We start from the raw sequence: 20,320 nt of genomic DNA, 5'->3' as shown, positions 1-20,320 counted from the left end.
CCACGGACCTTTTGCATGCGAGGCGGATGCTCTAACCACTAAGCAATCGCTGCTCGTCACGTATCGTATGTATGGCCTATTCTTAGTCGGCAGAGCGTGACCTCAATGCGTTGCACTTTACTACAAGGAGGCTACTTTCCTATTTGTGGTTTGACTAGTTGAAGTTTGTTCGAAGCCCTAGTATTCCACAATTGCTTCCAGTAGTCCTACACCTTTCTACGCACAAATGTTTTAAGATCTAAGGCAGGAAGACCTACAGAAAGTTTTATAGATTCTGTTCCTATGGTAGTAGCCATTCTGTCAGCAAGAACATTGCCTTCAATGCCCCTATGGCCAGGAACCCAGCACCCGATTGGCCAAGTGGTGTTTCCGGCGTCTGCTTTTTCATCGCGACGTGCACGGACATGTGCCATTTTGTCATGGTGCTGTCGACTGCCTGCCGCAGTAAAGAAGTTCCTCGGCGCACTAATTTGTGAAGCGGGTGTAACAATCGTTTGTTCGCTGTAAACTTCAAAAACCCCGCTATCACTCAAGACAGAGAAGATAGCAAACTCGCTGCGTTCAACGGTGGTCGCCGAGTCCCTGGTGTAGGCCTAACTCACGTACGAGCCTAACGTACGAGCCTGTCGGTTGTCAACAACGTCACTGAAAGTGCCAGTGTTTTGGAGCTTCAACAGTTACAGAACGGCAAGTAAAAAAGCAAAAGTGAAGCTACGAGAGATAGCAATCTTTGCAACGATGGAACGGAAGCGCAGTCTTATCGCTAAACACGCCGATGCCGCAGGTTCCCCCCATTTGACGTGAACTGCATGACGGGTCGCTAGAGTGGAGTTCGCCACGCGTCGGCAAACAGCAGAAAATCAATCCGTTTACAGTGAACGTGCTCGCCGCCCATGCAACGAAGGCTACTGGCAACAGGTAGAGTGCTTGTAACGACGAATTCGCAACGATGAACAGATTGCACTGTGGCCTCCACTCGAAAGTGGCAATATTACGTGAATCGGAAACTAACACCTCGCTGCTCTTGGAGCCTTGAAATTGATGAGCGAGGGCACGAGTTCGGTCTGCGACATCAACAACTCAATCTGGACAAGCCCGAAAACTGCTTTGTTATAGGACGGATAGCAGATTATGCACGCACATTTGTCGCACATAGGCACATTTGTCGCACATAGGCGTCACCGAACAGGTAAGCGGCCTAGTTGGCAGACGAGCCCAAGGCCACCGCATCAGCTCGCAAGTGTGCCTCTGCGGAAAACATGCAGCGGGCATTGAAAAAACGCCATTTAGGTGACACAAAACAGGACTACATGCCTGGCGCCTACTGAGAAAGCTGAATTTGCAAATCATTGTAAATAAACAGCTTTTCCATGCTACTGTCTGCCCAAATTGGACTTGTCTTTTTGCATGATTTCTCAGGATTCAAATTTTGCTGCAGTTGCAAACTTGTCTAAAAGATATCTCTGCCTCCAGAGCAGCTAGGACTGTCATTTTTGTTGTGACATGTAGCTGTATCTTCAGTTTACACAATGGTAGGTGTGAATTTTTGATTAATATCTTCTAAAAATTTAGTTTTTGCCAGAAATTGGAGCATAAAGTAGGCGTGTCTGCAACACTGAAGTGTAAGGTGCGACAAACCTTGCTAAAATTATCAAATAAAAAAAGCACTCCTACTGTTGTGTAGCTTACGTTCTTTAGTATACTGGCATGTGCCAATAGTAGCTCTGCAATGCAAATTTCCTGACTCATTATACTGGCAAACAATAGGTAATTAATTTTAAGATATCTCGAAAACTAATTGGCTTAGAGGAACAGTAATTGCATTCTTGAAATCAGCATCAAAAACTCAATCACACTGTGAATTTTCTTTACAAACGCATGAAAATATCTGACATTTTGTCTCAAGTACAGTGTCCCCCCTTAACTATAATCGCATTTTGCTCTTTCCATCCGTTCAATGATCCTGCCTGGGAATACACTCAATGTAATGAGGTCATTGTCTGTCACTACACCACGAATCGTATTCATTGGTTTGTGCGCCGTCACAGTTATAGAGATATCTCTGAATTTCTCACGTCTGGCAAGTTTCTCATGTTGGGATTTACAAAATATCTCACGAAGCTCTCCGCTGCTTGGCACTTTACCAATTTTATATCCTGGTCCTAGTTTTTCTCAGAGGCATTTGGCACCAAGGAAAGGCGAGACACATCTCGCTGGCTTGTTTGTTTGCTTGCTGTGGATTACATGATAAGGGGGGAAATTGTCTTTGTACGACGGGAAAAAGCTTGATGTCACTTCGGTGCGCACTCTTTTGAGAGAGTGATCACAAAGTGGAGGAAAGGGAGTACCCATGAAATGTGTGATGATTCAGCAGCTATGGTAGCACCCCACCATTCAGCCCAACAAGGGGATACTACAATGTTCGGGTAACACAAGTAGATGCCAGCTATACATAGCTGCTATAACCCAATATATCATATCCAAGGCTGGATATAGAACACAAGGTTAACCCGGGTCGCCTACGAAAACTGGGAAGCAACTGAAATGATTAGAAGACAGGACAGCAAGGAAAGAAGATAGAAAGAAAAAGGTGGGAGAGACGCTCTCAAATCCGACTTTGGCGCAATTCCCATTTATATTATCAGGATGACGCAGTAAATCTAATGTAGTGCACTTTGGCGCATTTGGCACAGCAGTAGGATCACGTATTGGTTGGTGGCCACGAGAAAATTTACTTTATTATCAAAATAAAATACTGTTACAGGGAATAAAGTATACACTGGTGAGCAAATGCGTACTGGCGAATATACTGGCGAGCTAATGCGTACGACACTGCTGCAGTCCGAGCACGTTCCCGTTCAGCACTTCGTCGTCATCATCCTCAGGCATCTATTTAGCCCGTGACAATACCTTATCTGCATTTGCTGAGCGTCATACTTGCTCAGAGCTGTCTCTGTATACAAATTTGTATGACACAGTAAACTCACCTTTACTAAAAAAAAGAGGTGTTAGTACCTCTTTAAGGCGTTAACACTACCATGTAAGAACATTTACTCACAGGATTTATACTTGAAGGAAAACTCTATTTCAAGCATTCACTAGCGGCACTTCATTGCAGTTCCAATGTACAACAAATGTATCGAAGTATCTTAGTGCCGTGTGTAGAAAACAGATTGAAGCTGGAGTTCGGAGGCGAAAAAGAAGAGGTGGCCAGGGGCACGCTCTGTACAAATTTGTTGTACAAGCACATACATACCCAATAAAGTTGATGGGGGGATAGCCCCCGTGGTAGCTCAGTTTCTAGAGCATAGAACGCGTAATTATAAGGTCGCGGGTTTGGCTCTACCTATGGCAAGTTCTATCCCATTTCATTCTTTATTTACATTGTAAAAATTTTTTACGATGGTAGGGGCCAAGAAAAAAGCTGCTCTGGGTAGCTTGAGGAGCTCTTGGTCCCTATTCTGATAAGTTATCTTATCATCAACTTTTCTTTCTTCACCTTTACATTATAATTACTTCTAATAATACTTCCTTTGACATAATTGTCTGTCAGTTCTCATTATTATTGTTTTGGAAGTTTTCTTGTTTATTTTGAGTACTTTTTATTGATTTACTGATATAAATGACAGTCTGGACATTTACGAGACCGTGTTTCCCTTTCAACCTTCGACCAGGGCAAGGTGATGGCCTCTGTGTTTTACGAGGTGAGCACGCGGACATCTTGCAGCTTTGCCGCAGCCATGCAGCGGCTAGGAGGCTCGGTGATCTACATGGACCAGGCCACGTCGTCGACGCAGAAGGGCGAGTCACTCGAAGGTATCAAATGACTGTTTCCAACCGGCCTTTGTTACCGTATTCACTCACGCAATGAACCCACTTTTTTTTCTCCTCAGAAAAGTTGACGCCAATTTGGGGGAAGGGTTCATTGCGCGGGAGGAAAAAAAAAAAAAAAAAGTCATGGGAGTTATAACAGCAAAAGTTTTGCTTGGCTGTATTAAGAAACTCACTGTCCAACGGCCTCGTGGAATCGAATCCCAGCCGCAGTGGCTGCATTTTCGAAGGAAGTAAAATGCTTGAGGCCCGTGTGCGTAGATTCAGGCGCACGTTTAAGAACCTCCACTACGGCGTCTTTCATGATCACATCGCGGTTTTGGGAGGTTAAACCTCAACAATTATCGTTACGTCCAACGGTTACTGGCTTTAAACTCAGTGGCAGGACTATGGAGCCTATATACCAGTGCCATGTCCTCCTGGTCCTGTAGTCTCTGTAAAAAGTGGGCTACTTCACCATACAGTATCATCTTCATCATCAGCCTGACCACACCCACTGCAAGACAGAGGCCTCTACCATGTTTCGCCAGTCAACTCGGCCTGTGCTTGCTCCTGCCACTTTATACCCGCAAACAACCTAATTTCATCTGCCCATACAGTATAACGGCCTCTAAACCTATTCGAGAACTTCTCTCTTCACAAGGGTGAACTGCCTTTGTTTTGGCCTGTGAAATGCATGACAAACTTTTTGTAGCCCAAAGCTTTTCTTGTTTTCTTCCATAACGAATGCTCATGCATCGACGCTGAAGTGTAGTCCAGCTGCTCGGTACCTATGCTCCAGTGCATGCTCTACCAACTAAGTTTTACAACTGGCTGTTTAGCTAGCGTACCGGCTGATTGTTCCCTGTGCAGCAGATGTTCAGTGAAGTACACTGCGACAAATTTGAAGACAAAAATGCAGCGTCGGACGGCGGTGCACGCTAGTTGCGGGTGCATGTTGCGCCGGCGGCAGGGTGGCTACCATTCCGTTTTGTTTTCTGCTCTGTTGACGTGTCCAAATTTAGTTACATGTCGTGTCCGAATTTCGATACATGGAGTGTATGAGGAGCTTTGCAACTCATATGATTGAATAGCTCTAGTTGAAACAAATGTTCCAAAGAGGCAAAAGGTGAGGCTCTTTCATAAATTACCGACAGCCTCTGAGCAAATCAGCACTGTTTGCCATAGACTACTGGTGCTTATCAGGACAGCAGCTCTTACTGACACACCCACAAGAGCCATGTATGCCATACGCTTTCCATTGAGGCATACAGGTCATGCCACGCATGCCATATGTAATAACTCTATGGTGTGCACAGTAAAAGATAATAAGAAGTTGAAAAGCTTTCCATTGAAATGGCCAGAATATCCATTTGCGATAGGTAGAGCCCGAAAGCAAACACAAATCAGTAACCACATCGTGATGTCTCCAGCTTTCCCATTTCTCTTGCCTTTACTAAGGGTACATGTAGTACGAGTTTCGAAACATGTCAACCAACAATTGTGCAAATATGGTTTGTGCAGCACGTATGCACTAAATAATTTGCATGAGCTACAGGAGCAAATTAATTGCCGCCCCACTAATTCATGTTATGTTGTGGTCCTTAGCATGTCCCCTCTTGTTCGGTGGTCAATTTTTCGCAAAGATGTACCAACATGGCTCTCGGAATCGCCTGCTGCCCTGCTTGATGTTTCACGTGTTAAACTGACTGCCTCACCCTCCTTCTGAAAGCATTGGTTTTTCTCGGCCATTCTTTTTCCACAGACACCATTACTGTCATGTCAAATTACAGCGACGTGGTGGTGCTGAGGCATCCACAACCTGGAGCTGTTATGGTAAGAATACTGTTTTCCTTTTCAATATACCGTGACGGCACATAATCTCTCGTATTCATTTCTCAATAAAAAAAAAAATTTAAGGCATGCATGTCCTTGTTGTCGTGTTACTTTTCTATGGAGGGTGTTTCAGCTCGTAACTTGTGTCTAGCCTGACCAACCCAGTGCGAGTAGCTGGACAAGAATACCCTATCAACTAAAAAACGAATGCAGTTGGTCTCCTTTATAAACCGCACCGATGTAGCGGACAAACGAGTACAGCCAGATCCCCTTTATAACAGACTCTGATATAAGAGACAACTGGGTATAAGAGCTAATAAGAAAATGCATACGTGGTACCCTGCTTACAAGAGACACTATTGTGCAACACAGAAATAGGGATATGTAAACCAGATGAGGAGAATGTGGAATCCTGCTTTTAAAAGATGCATCATAAAAGGAACAAGCCCTTCCCTCTGGCACTTGTCTTTTATAAAGGGGTTCTCTTGTAATAAAAAAAAAATTTAGATAAATGATGTTCCAAAATAAGTGTAATCTCAAAAATGAAGCCCATTTTTAAAGGCTTTCAGGAAGGCTGTCAGTAATAACAAATTTTGTGTACCTCAGTAACTTGCACCTTGCCTGTTACCGGCAGCATTTTTATCGGTACTGGCAAGCATTGTTACTGGTACTGTGCCAAGACAGCACTCGTGTGTCTTGCTGATGCTAGTGTTCGACATGTTTATGGCTCACTGTCAATGTTCTTATCTGTGCTTATGCATTAACGTTGAAGTAAGCATCTTTATGAAGGCATAATCTTACCAGCGAACCGTGGGCTAACCTGCTCAAAAGTGCCAGTCATACTGCGAATGCTTGATGCTCAACTGACATCCCGAACGAAAAGGGTAAAATAGGAAATGCAGTACTGCCTCGTTAACTCGAAGTTGTAACAACCAAAAAAAAAATTCGAGATAAACGGATTTTCGAAATGGGCAAAGTTGCGCTAATCGCCGGAAAAAATGAGCGCTTTTCAGAAAAATCACTACTACTTACCGACTTTTCAGCAGCAGTTCCTAATCTTTATTCTCGTGCAGGTTTCAAAGAGAAAGACAATACTAATGCACTGGAGACATTAACCGGCTAAATTTTGCCGCACTGCTATTTGAGAAAAACTGTCTAATAGTTGTCTGCTTTGCGGTCGTGCTCGGGCTTAGGCAGGCATCCTCCAGCTGCTTGACACACTGCATCAGTCGATCTTCCTCACCGCTGCACTCCACCTTATATTGAAGCAAGCGCAGCAAATTTCTAGTCTCGTAAAATGTCGGCACTCCTTGAGTTGGTTCGTCATCGCCGTCGTCTCTGCCGTCCCCTACGTTAGTAGCCGTTGCGATACTTTCACACCATGCTTGCGACACTCACACTAAGTTGCCGCTCCTCGCAGTCAGCGAAAAATCTGTACCGCTCAGTTTGCACAGATCAACGGAAATCACAGCTCAGGGGAAATCACGAGAACAGCACTCAGTCGGTGAAAAATTCATATCGCGTGGTTTGCGCAGATAAATGGAAATCACACCTCAGGGAAAATCATCTGCGCTGCACAAAACGAACGAGACAAACTATGCGAAGCGTGGGCAGAGGGCCTCCCTGCTTAGCGCATGTATCACATGACGTGCCACAGGGTTGCTTGACTAAGTTGATATGTGACGTCATTGGGCAGAGACTTTGCGGGCTTTGCGTTCGAGGAAAGCGTCGACGAAGTGACAGGTGCGGCTAAATAAGAAAAAAAATATTGATGGACTTCAGGCCTGGCAGCATCGCATGAATCTTGTGAAATGGTCCGGCGGCGGAATTTTCGTTCCACTCTCAGTCAAGATTTCAGGTTATTCTCAATCCAACCCAAAAATACTTTGAGATAAAGGGGAAAATATACATGGGACATATAGGAAAATGTTTGGTGCTATGGAAAATTGACTTATCCGATTTTTCGAGATATACAAGTTCAAGTTAATGAGGTGTTACTGTAAATGTGAAGGTCATGTAACCCCTGCGGCGTGAAGCCACAATAAATTGGCTGGCAGCAGAGCAAGTGCTCACAAGTGTGATTTACAGAAAAGAGGGAAAAAAATAAATAAGTTGTGAGTGCCGGTTTGTGGAGCCCGACTTAAGAGTGTAGGTTTGCCTCACCACAGCCAGGTTGCTATGCAGAATTTTGTTTCTCCTCTTTTGATGATGTTAAGACGACACACCTTAGCGGAATGACCTCTTAGGGTGCTTTTTCCATCAAAATTTTGAGTTGTCCAGATTGTGTTGCAAGAAAAATTTATTTAACCGACATTTCAAGGCATATGAGCTTGGTTAACAAATGTTCACTGGACTTGATGCATGGCTTGTTACTTGATAAACAGTTCATGCAATTTATTGCAAACTGATACTCTCAGGAAGGATGCTTTCATCTCGTGTTCTTTCTTGACCAGAGTTGTGCTGAGGCTACTTTATCTTTAAGCAGTTCTGTCCTCTTTGAAACTTGAATTGCACTGAGGACTGTGGAAACACATTATGTATTCCACTTAGTACGTCAAAATAGGTTGAGACCTGCAGTGCTTCAACTGCCGTGTTTGACAGCTTAGAAGTATCATACCTTATGTTATTTGCAATGATACCCACGCATATCATGAATTGGTACATGTGTGGAGCTCGTTTGCGAGTGTTAGTTAGGAGAGGTGCCTCGCTAACCTCTGTAGCACTGTCTGCTATGTATGAGATAGAGTGTAAGTTTTAGTTCATTTCTCACAGCGTGCCTCAAAGCATTGCCGCAAGCCTGTGATCAACGCTGGTGATGGCATTGGCGAGCACCCAACGCAGGCACTCCTCGACGTCTACACCATCCGGGAAGAGATTGGCACAGTCAACAACCTTACGGTAAGGTCACCAGCATAATTTTTTTCAGTTGCTGTAAACGTTCACCGATTTTTACTTCCCTAATTTGCATTTGTAGGCTTGTGCAAATAGTGAATATTAGGTTTGAAGTGTATTCAAAGCGAATAACCGAATAATTGCAAATAGACATTGACTAGTACATATCGCATATTATAAAGATAAAAATAAAAGTATTCGTCATTACCCAAGTAACTGGCACAATACCTTTTTAAAATTAAAACAAGGCCTGTGTAAAGGCCGTTCCTTTTGGCCCAAAAGAAGTGGAACTTTGAATAGTAGCATGATTTAAGTTCCGGTCCAATGCAGGGGATAAGCTGCAAAATATGTTACATTTTATAGTTCACTGTACTTAGAGCATATAAGCGAGTACAACAAGCTTTTAAACTAATAGAAAAAATAATAATAATGGATGTGAGGGTAATATGTTTGCTTATTGAAACCTTGAAGTGGGGCTTCATGGCAGTGCGGATCATGCCTGGATAGGTGTTTTCATGGCTTAGTGCTGTATTACAGTGGCGAAACCATCTTTACAGGAGGTTACATGCAGACTATTACACATTTGTGTAGGTGCTTTCGTGGCTTAGCGTCTCTCTAACAAGTGGCACCACCTTTACAGGAGGTTACAGGCAGATCAATATACAACTACCTATTTGTTCATTTTGAATGCTTTGAAATTTTCAGCTATTCAAATTCAAGTTGAAACAAATTTGAATACAGGTATATTAATTAAAATATTCAAAGCAGCTACTCCCTACAATAATCCCATACCCCACTCACCACTCTGGCCCCATCTTATAGTATTTATCGCAATCTGGTTTTCTCATTGCCTTTTGCCACCCTCTCTGCAATCTGCATTCACTTTCGTCTTTTGCTGTGTTCTTTCTCTCGGTGACAACAAGCGAGGCTAGTCAACGTTGAACAAAAGAATGGGCACGAGAACTTTGTTCTGAAAACTTGTAGTGCCATATTGCAATATTCAGCTGTGGCTACAGATAAGGGCTCAAAAGTTCATCCTATCCAACTTTTTTGTTTGTTTGACGATGATGACGACATACATGAGCTATTCTCGTCATAGCATCCCTGCGACTTCACTACTGCCAAGGCTTAGAGCAAAATTTTCTCCGTGGCTCTACTGGGATTTAAACCCATGACAGTGAGACAGTGGCCTACCAAGTCTGCAAACACGTGTGTGGGAGCGAGTCTCCCTGCCTCCCTTTTCTTCGAGAACTAATGGACTCGCCTTTGCGGCAACTCCGCGAGCGTGCGCGTGAGCCAGTCTCCCCTTTCCTGTAGAACTCCTCGACCCGCTCGCGCATCTGACCTCCTTCTCCCGTTCTGCTCCACACCGGGGCCACAGACCACGCTTGGGTCTTGCACGCCGCCAGGCGGCGGAGATCGTGGCGTCGTCCTTGTCATTAGTTGTGAAAAAGCCACACCACCTCTATCAGTTTCTGCCGCTAGACACAAAATAGACAATGGCAGCGGCAAACCTAAGCACAAAAATAAACATTCAAGCAGAAGTCGGCAATGTCGAAAGCCGTCGAGAAAAAAAAAAAAAAAAGTGGCCGAAGATTTTCGCAATGTCGCTGGGTCTCACAGGCGACCAGGCCCAGGGGACGTCGTGGGACGCTCTCCTTGACGCCGGCGTTATGACTGACTGCGACACTTTCTGCATGTATGTCGATGCTGATGCTGACGCAGCGACAACCGGAGATGCGCAAATTGGGCCCACAGTGATGGGCGTGCATGACGATAGTGATGAATAAGTTTACACCCCGGAGCCTAATGGTGGCAAAGCCGACGCCCATGCAAGCGCTGGATGTGACAGACCTGCTGTGCTGCTTCTTTAGTGCTTACGATGACGGCGAGGACGGACTTGAAATAGCTGCTGCAGCTGAAAAAGCAGTCATCCGCGTGAGGAAGAGTCGGCAGAGTCAATAATATTAAGGACTATTTTTCTGCGAAGTGATCTGCCAGCTGTTGTGCTGAGTTTGGTGGAAGTAAAGGCCATCGTTCTTTGCTATTTTGCTATTTTCTGCCGTTCGATGGCCGTTTTTCTCTGCGTCGCGGGCTACTGTGATATTCGTTGGTGTGCACCATTCTCTGATTCTCTCTTACTGGCTAATTGCCGGTAGAAATAGATATTGTCTATAATGAACTAATGGTTATAACAAAGTAATTATGACTCCCCCTTCAACTTCGTTATAACGAGGTTTGACTGTATGTGTGTTGTGGCTTGGAAATGTGATGCAGGTGACACTCGTGGGTGACCTAAAGCATGGCCGCACAGTGCATTCCCTGGCACGGCTTCTTACCCACTACAACGTTCAACTGCGGTACGTGGCCCCAGCTAATCTGGGCATGCCACAGTCAGTGCGAGATGTCGTGGCTGCGCAGGGAATCACTCAGGTGAGAGGATCGCTCAAGTGTTGTGCCGACCTGCCGCTTATTTCACTTTCGAAATTGAAAATTTTGTTTCATATTGATTGAACCGCTCATAAGGGTAAATGTTTTTTAGAATGTGTGATCATTATGCAAGTGAAGATAGATTGCACTGCTTCTAACTTTAAGTTGCTGCTGCTGTTTCTTGTGAAACTGTGCCAGTTATGTCTTGCTGTTTTCGTTATTCATCCTAATGCAGGGGTGGAAGTGCTGTGACATTTGCACCATTCTGCGCCAATCTGATGTGCTGCGCCTAAACTGTACGTTGCGTTCACAGCGCCAAATTTAGTAGTTTTATCATCGACCGAGCAACACACGTAGGCTACACAAAGGACGCAACCACATCCACATCAAATTAGTTTGGTCACGTCGTATTTCGGTTTACGCATGAATTTTGTTAAGGTGGCGTTTGTGTGCATACCTCATTATGCGACTCTATATATCTTTTAGCAGCAAAGCTCTTAGCCGAACCATATGAACTGAAAGAAAAAAAAAATCAGTTTCACAGGCGAAGTGGTGACTGCAGTAGCAAGAATTTGTAATGCTGTAAAGGTAACGCCGCACGCTTTTCTTTTTTTTTTTCTTTTCTTTTTTTTTTTTCCTGCCGCAACATTAAGCGTGTAACGCTGCCTTGTGCCAACCGTGCCGGAATGACTGCAAACAATTTAGATAATCTTCAAACTTTCCAATAAGATTACGCGTACAATGCGTAGAGTTTGTTGTAGAACTTGCACAGTTGCTAGCGATAATGCCGGAATTTTCCATGGCACATGTACAAGTGCCGACGCAGTTGCTGTTCGGCAGATTATCGACGGCAAGCACCTATCGGTCTATAGCGTGTATTGCTTGTAGAGTGACGTATCGTTTTCTGTGCACAGGTTTGCCCAAATAATGTTAACTCATAAAAACAGCGGCTGCTGCCTTTGTCAACATCACTGCCCCATGACAATACGAAGGTTGAAAGCTAACTTATTTAGATCTGACATTGCGACACTGCAAAACGCTGGTGTAAGATAATAAGTACGGCCGCTCCAGGGAGAAATGCTCTTAACTCACAATCTCTTCCCGATGAGAGCGCACCATTTAAAACCATTTGCGAGTCTCGTGCTAATGCTTGCCGATAGCGCACTCGCCAGCTTATCGCAAACACCCCCTTTTTTCCCCCATGTCTTTTTTCATGCTCGTTCAAAACGAGCGGCGTGTTTCATCTTTGCCTCAGCACATGACGGATGGTCTAACAAGCCGTGGGATGCTCTATCGCGTGCACCTTCCGAGCGACGCAGATCGGCCGCCTCGTTTAATCTCTGCTTGAGCAGCGCTCACCACCCCAGCTTGCGCAATTTTACGCGCGAGTAGAACATACGATGCGTGGGGAATGTTACGAACTTGTAGTTTACGCGGAGCATGGCGGCGACGGCGAAAGCCCGTCAAGTGTCCATGTAGTTCGTATCCTAATAAAAACAAATTCACTTATTTGCCTAGCAATGGCGTGGTGAGCCCATCTAAATTATTTTTTTGCAGTTCTCATGTCAGCTGTGCCACTTCACTGGAACACAAGTTTTTACGTTTATTGTTATTAAGGCCAATTAATTTAGTATGAAGTTAACTTTTGTTACATTAGTTAATCTCTAGTCTTAAGTTGCTGCTCATGTTGTATGTGGTGTTTTAATCACATTTTGAACATTGCAACATTTTAACGTTAAAATTTTTTTATTCGTCTGAGGTCTTGTAGCTGTTTAGAGCACTGCTTATGTTTTTTTGTTGAGTTGCTATGCTTTCAGCTGTGATGTTGCAAGGCTTGATATATATACCAACTTGGGGTAAATCTGGCACTTGAATGCTTAGTAAAAACCACTGAAATTTTTTTTATATTTGTGAGAAAGCAAAGAGAAAGTGAAAATTTTAATTAACAGAGATGTGTGACCCGAGACATTTGCTCTATAACTAAATTATGCTACAAAACACGCCTTTTGTGCTCCGGAGCTGCTCTAAAACGCCCTTCTACTGCTCCAAAGCTGCTCCAGAACCCTATTTTTTATACTCCCAAAGTTGCTCCAAAAGACTGACGCCTGCTTCAACTCTTCTAATCTCTTCTTTTTTTTATGCATTGTTTTACGGCAGAATTTGTATGTATTTCATGGTCGCACATGGTGTAAATCTGGACCTCTTGCTGGATTCTTTTGAGCAGGAGAACTTTGAGAGCCTGGAAGCAGCTCTGCCGGACACGGATGTACTGTACATGACCAGGATTCAGAAGGAGCGTTTCAGCAGCAAGGAGGAATACGAGAAGGTACGACCACCTTGTGTTCATTCTGGAGTACAACACACACGATGTTGTTCAAAGAGTAGAAATTTATTTTTTCTTCCACTTTGCAATATTGCACAGTGCTCTTTCAAATTCTGTTATAGTTGAAAGTGAAATATAAACCTACCTCATTTGCTGCCCTGCCATTTATTGGCAGTACAGTGGAACCTTGTTGATACATTTTTCGCGGTAGCCATATATTTTTGTGTGCAAGAGCGTGTGCAACGAAGAAGATAAGTTCGCAGTGCAATTTCATATTGTACAGTCGAATCTCATGATTTCGAACACGCTGGATTCGAACTTCCGGTTAATTCGAATTCACTATGAGGTCCCGTCAAGGCTATGTGTATTCCAATGGGTGAAAACGCCCGGTAATTCGAACGCCCAACCACTTCCGACGGTTAATTCAAACAAACGGCGCTCCGAAAATGCTCTCAACACCCTGGCCAATCCCGCCGCGGCACCTGCGACACCTCAACGCTACCCGCGAGCGAAATGAAAAGGAAAAAAAAAGGCTGCGGTGGAATGTTTGCTGTCTCTCAAACGCCAATCTGCAACGCGCCCGTGTCACGTTTCTCCCTTTTCGTCCCTGCCGCGTAAAGCGTCGCTGGGTTGAATGATGGTGTGGTTGAAGGAAACGAAAAAGGCACTATCTTCTGCAGCCCTTGCCCCTTGCAGGAGCACGGCTCTGTGCCTTGGGGGGGGGGGGGAATCTTTTATGTGCGGGTGCCACGCTTCCCCCTTTCCCTTCCCTGCCACGTGACCCTTCTCCTTTCAACCCCGCACATGAAGAGAGCAAGAAAAAAAAAAAAAGCTGCCGTGGAGTGTTAGTTTTTTCTAAAATTCTCTTCGCCTGGATACACTCTTTCATTCTCGCCACGTGCTGGCCATGCTGCGGCTGTGTAGCAGAGAGCGGGAGGCTCTGCTACGCAGCAGTCGTTATCGCCGTCTTTAGAAAGTGTCAGCTCTGGACATTTTCGCATGCAACCTCTCTTGCCAAGAGGATGCTGAAGCCGAAGTAGAATTGCTTTGCAAGCTGCGTGCGAAATTGACTCGCTGCAAGACAAACGTGTGCAGATGCGCATCACCGATTACTTCAATAACGGATGTCCTGTGATTTGTGAATAAATGTAAGTCTTCTAAAACTTCCCCCCTCGTGTGTTAGCTCAATGCACATGCATCACTGCATGGATGCATGGAGAGCCCTCCATTTATTTAGCTTTCATTAATTTGAACTTCTTTTAATTCAAACACATTTTCGGGCCCCTTTGAGTTTGAATTATCGAGATTTGACTGTACATAAGGTTGTTAATTCCCAGAATTTATGAAACGTTTCCTCATGCCTCTTAGAAAAGCTTGCGGTATCAAATACAGTGAACTCTCCATACAACAAATCTCAAGGGACCACTAAAAATAATTTAGTTTTCACTGAAATGTCGTTTCAGTGAAAGTAACATAAACTTGCACAAAGTTTGTAAACACAACTACGTGAGTTCCCTACCTATGCTATGTATACATTCGCGACCACGTCATGTTCTGAGAAGCGCATGAAACATACGCAAAATATTTCAGGATCAGTGCACGTTTATTTGAGGAAAAGCGCGATCTATCCTGATGTGGGGCAGCTCGACTGCTGAAAAACAAACGCTTAAGCATATGCACTCTTATTACACTCTGCGAAGCATCAATATTAAATACGATTCCTTGCGTTGGTTCACGTGCTCTGTTTCAATGTTGTCTTTGCTCATGTCACAGTTTGCTTATCACGACAAATGATATGGATTTTATCGGTCGTCAGCTGAGCTGACGCGCATGCTTCGTCATCACAGTGCGCATAGTGTTCAAGCGTTAGGGAAGTATGCACAGGTAATCATCGGGGACTTCAACCCATAGGTCACTCATGGTGCATTTTTCACTGTTGTAGCCTTCCTTGCATGCTGCTTCTAGAGCTCATCTTGAACGTTCACCCTCCAGCCAAGAGCTGGAAAACAGCCATGTAACAAGCACGCAAATAAAGCTGCCCAACAAAAATAAAAGCCGCGGGGCAAAGCCTGACGCAAAAAACAAATACCAGGCGATGATTATGGCAATAGAGAACAACGCAGATTTGAATAGGGCAGGCGCACGGAGAAATATGTGGGCGTACTGATGATGATCATGATAATGGCAGGTACGAAGCTGCCCTTATTTGCGCAGCGGCAAGAAACTTTTTACTATCGTTATCTTGAAGTGTTGTGCAGATATAAGGGGGATAAAATTTGATACACCATTCTGAAACATTCGGTATTCTAAAATATATAGTGAAATATTTTTACATAAAGCCAGAGGACATGTGGAGCAGGATTTTCAAAAAAAGTCATTACACTGAAAAAAATCTTTAATCTGAGGTTCACTGTAAAGCGATTTGACATTACGTGGTAATTCTGTTGTGTACTGTTGTGTAGGCAGGAGCCCGCGTAATCCGTGGCAGGCTGACAGAGGCCGCAGTGAAAACTGCGTCCGCTTCTTCGTCGCAAGCAGAGATGAGCTCATTTGTAGTAGCACCGCAGCGCGAACGCTGACTTGCTTTGCGGTTGTGATAAGTAATCACCGTAGAGAGATGAACACGACTGACAAACAAGGCCTCCTAAAGCACATGTAGTAGTGACAAAGAAAAACCCGAAACATCGCGACTGCCATAGTTTCTTCCCCGAAGAAAAAAAGCGTTAAAAAAATTTTTTTTCGCGTTTCGTTTTCTGTTCTCTCGCTGTCTCAGGTTTTCCGTGCTTAAGCTTCCTGCTCCGCAACTCCCACTCTGCCTCGCTGACCTTGCCCTCCCCGTGTTGCCCTCGCCTCTGCGCTTGTAAACCTGCAGCATCGGCGGTTCAACAAAAAAGGAAAAAAGTCTCCCTTTCGTGTTTTTTTTTTTTTTTTTTGCACTTTTGCGCGTCTTTCGAGAAGCAAGGCGTCTGTTCGCTTTGTCGTCTGCTTGCGTACCGCTCCGGTGTCGCGACGAATTTCAGAACATCAGTTCGTAGCACTGAGGCATTGTTGGTATAACGTGGAAGTAAATTAACACTCGTTATTCTGAAAAGTTCGGTATTCTGAAGTATGTAGTAGTGAAATAATTTTACATTTAAACCATTAGCAGTCGGCACGGGATTTCTTGAAAGCTCATTAATCTGAAATGTTCGTTAATGTGGGGTTCGTTCTACCGAGATTTCACTGTAGTGATATTGATCAAATAATTTTGATTCGAATTCGAATGGTATGTATGACATAAAAAAAAAACAAGAGAATATTTATCATGACCTAACCAACCCGCATATTTCTTTTGAATTGAAACAGGGACTTTACGCAAATGCCTTTGTTTTGTTTTTTTTTGTTGTTCAAAAGAAATCGAAACAACTGCAAGTAGCAGTTTTGGTAGGATGTGAGTGATAACCTGTAAGATACTTAACGTTTTAAAATTTATTATACTTGGAGCATATAAGCCGTCATAACAAGCCTAAAAAAATAAAGAATTGATTTGAGGGTAACTTGTTTCTTTAAAGGGGTCCTGCAACACTTTTTTAAGTAACCATGGAGCCTCACAAATTTACCGCTGCAAAGTTTCTAGAATCAGTCCAGTATGAGCGGAGTTCCAAAAATTTGTTGCACGCTGTAATTGCATTCTCTCTTCTCGTCCCGACGAAATAGTTGGAATCTAAGCAGAGAGGAATGGCACGGTGAAAGAAGATACATCACACGCACCTCGGGACCTTGAGCTCGTATTTATTTTTTATTTTTCGAATATGCGGCTTTTTAGTGTGATCGCTCACATACTCATGGTCAAGCGGCAGTCTCCCGTGGAGGCTCCGGTAACGACGAGCGTGCCATGCTCAAATCAGCCAATGGCTGTGACCAGAGCCGTATATTCCTTCTTGGCTGTGACTAGTGATTTTTGAGCTTGTAGTGTCATTTGCCGAGGGAAGAAAGCAATTTATAGCTTTTAAAGTTTATTTTGAATTACAGGCTGCGTGCTGCGTTATAATATTTGCCTCGCATATTCTCGGTAGCCTCAGCTACCGATCAGCAGCGTTTCCTGACTATGCTCAGTAATTGTTGCAGGGCCCCTTTAAATTTGAAGGGGGGCTTCACGGCAAGGTGAATGTTTTTTGGATAGGTGTTTTCAGGACTTAGCACCTCTACATTGCAGTGAAACCACTTTTACAGGCGAACTAATATACATTTATTTGCTAATTGCGAATACTTTGAAAATATTCGATAATTCGAATCGAAGCGAATTCGAATACTCAACTATTCGTTAGAATATTCAATGCATTTGAATATTCGCACAAGCTTAGGTACCAGGTATCTTTTAAAACTACATGTATAGCCGCAGAACCATACCCTCGATACTCATCCAATGCTGCCACTTAAGAATTATAGCAGAAATAAACAACACAAACGCCCAGGCATGTCAGTAATGATGCTGTTACACGTAACTTATTTATTAAGCTATATGCGATGCACAGAGCTCGGCGAACAAGATGGCGCCATTTCATCAACCAGCAACAACTGTCGTCGTCTTTTTCTTTCATGCAGTAAGGCTGCTGCGGCTGTTCTGTATCATAACCCCCGGCGGTAGAAGCACCGTCACAGTGCTTGAGCTACTCGCATTCGGTGGAAGGATAGTGATAAGGCTTGAGTCGAGCTATGTGCACGATGTCCCTCGAAGGTGACGATGATGATGTTGGATCGACTGGAACGATCTCATATGTAACGTCAGTCACATGACGAACGACACGGTATGGTCCAGTGTAGCATGACAGCAGTTTTTGAGAAAGACCTACACCCTGAGTGGGGGACCAGAGAAGGACAAGTGAACCCGGTGAAAAGTGCACGTTCCAATGATGGGAATCGTAGAGCTGTCTTATAAGCTCCTTTGAGGCCTTTAGATGGCTGCGGGTGAGTTGGCGTCTGTGGTCGGCTCGCGCGATGGCTTCGCCAGCATATTCAGTGACCGAGGGCTACAAGGTGTCAAAGGATAGGGCGGGTTCTAGGCCGTACAGAAGATAGTATGGCGAATAGCCGGCAGTGTCGTAACCCGACGAATTATACGCAAATGTCATAAAAGGCAAATGGAAGTCCCAGTCCTGGTGGTCGGCCGCTACGTATTTAGAAAGCATGTCAGTTATGGTCCGGTTGAGGCACTCTGTAAGACCGTTCGTTTGCGGATGGTACGAAGTGGCAAACTTGTGCTTGGCAGAACAAGAGCACAGGATTTCGTGAACGACAGCTGACAGGAAGGTCCGGCCCCTGTCAGTGAGGAGTTGGTGGGGAGCTCCGTGTACTAAAATAATATCGTATATCAGAAAGTCCGCCACATCGGTTGCACAACTTGTCGGAAGTGCTCGTGTGATAGCGTACCGTGTCGCATAGTCAGTGGCTACAGCAATCCATTTGTTGCCTGAGCTGGAGATCAGGAATGGGCCAAGTAGGTCGAGGCCAACTCGAAAAAAAGGTTCAGTGCTAATGTCGATCGGCTGAAGGAATCCAGCTGGTAGAGAAGATGGCTTTTTACGGCGCTAGCAGGGCTCATAATCAGCGATGTAGCGCCGAACGGAACGAGCAAGACCAGGTCAAAAGAAACGATGGCGTACACGGTCGTATATGCGAGAAACGCCCAAGTGGCTCGCCAAAGGGGCGTCATGAAGTTGGTTGAGGACATTCGCACGAAGATATGCTGGTATGCCGGGGAGTATGTCATGGCCATATGCATCAAGGTTACGGCGATAAAGGATGCCGTCTTTGAACAGGAACATTTGTAGAGATGTATCGTGAGGCATTAATTCGAGCTTCTCAAAGATGGCTCGCAGAGAAGCATCCCGGCGTTGTTCGTGGCCAAGGTTGAGTAGCTGCGTCACTGACAGAAGGTCTGGAAAGGTGTTAGTATGGGCGGCTTCTTCCACAGAATAGCGGGTGAAACAATCCGCATCTTGATGCAACTGCCCTGTTTTGTACGTTATGGTGAATGTGTATTCTTGTAAGCGTAGGGCCTAACGAACGAAGCGTCGTGTGAGATCCTTGAGTGAGGCCAGCCAGCAAAGCGCGTGGTGATCGGTGACTACTCGGAATGAATGCCTGTATAAGTATGGGCGAAACTTGGCAACTGCCCACACGAGAGAGAGGCACTCACGCTCCGTGGATGGATAGTTGCGCACGGCGGTAGATAGCAGCCAGCTTGCATATGCTATAACATGGTCATGTCCGCTTTGGCGCTGCAATAGTTTTGCTCTTATGCCGTGCCCACTAGCGTCAGTGTGAACCTCGGTTGAAGCTGATGGATCGAAATGAGTTAAAATCGGTGGTGTTGCAAGGAGGGTCGTCAGCTGGGAAAAAGATGAGGCTTGATCAGCGCCCCAGGAAAACGGGGTGTCCTTCTTCAGGAGGTTTGTGAGTGGGCGTGCAATGATTGCGAAGTCCTTAACAAAGTGTCGGATATAGGAGCACAATCCCACAAAACTGCGAACATCCTTTGTAGACCTTGGAACAGGAAAGTCCGTGACGGCGCGAATTTTCTCGAAATCCGGGTGGACTCCTGCAGCATTGACGAAGTGGCCAAGCACGGTTATTTGATGACGAGCGAAGTGGCATTTCGAAGAGTTCAATTGAAGTCTGGCTCGATGAAATACTTCAAGAGTCGCCGATAAGCGATCAAGATGGAAGTCGAATGTGGGCGAAAAAACGATAACGTTGTTTATGTAACATAAGCAGGTTGACCATTTGAACCCTCAGAGCAATGAGTCCATCATTCTTCTGAATGTGGCCAGCGCATTACAGAGACCGAAGGGCATAACTTTTAAATGCTAAAGACCACCAGGAGTTACGAATGCGGTCTTCTCACGGTCCATCTCATCGACCGCAATCTGCCAACAGCCAGATCGAAGGTCGATTGTGAAAAAATACGTAGCACCGTGAAGGCAGTCTAAGGCATCATCGATTTGAGGCAATGGGTAAACATCTTTCTTCGTAATTTTGTTGAGAAAG

General features: G+C 44.7%; 1 protein-coding gene across 2 annotated transcripts in view; it reads left to right on the top strand.

The window, feature by feature from the left end:
- The window catches only part of r (carbamoyl-phosphate synthetase 2, aspartate transcarbamylase, and dihydroorotase rudimentary), a 147,241-nt gene that overhangs the window by 116,231 nt on the left and 10,690 nt on the right, over positions 1-20,320 (top strand). For both annotated transcript variants that reach the window (XM_075873983.1, XM_075873984.1), the window contains 5 exons: positions 3,675-3,816; positions 5,576-5,646; positions 8,419-8,544; positions 10,816-10,971; positions 13,193-13,294. In XM_075873983.1, the coding sequence (XP_075730098.1) occupies positions 3,675-3,816; positions 5,576-5,646; positions 8,419-8,544; positions 10,816-10,971; positions 13,193-13,294 (597 nt within the window). The remainder of the gene's footprint in view (positions 1-3,674; positions 3,817-5,575; positions 5,647-8,418; positions 8,545-10,815; positions 10,972-13,192; positions 13,295-20,320) is intronic.

Source organism: Rhipicephalus microplus, chromosome 9 (assembly GCF_043290135.1).
Source record: "Rhipicephalus microplus isolate Deutch F79 chromosome 9, USDA_Rmic, whole genome shotgun sequence".
NCBI classification, from domain to species: Eukaryota; Metazoa; Arthropoda; class Arachnida; order Ixodida; family Ixodidae; genus Rhipicephalus; species Rhipicephalus microplus.
This window is presented reverse-complemented; position numbering and strand designations above follow the sequence as displayed.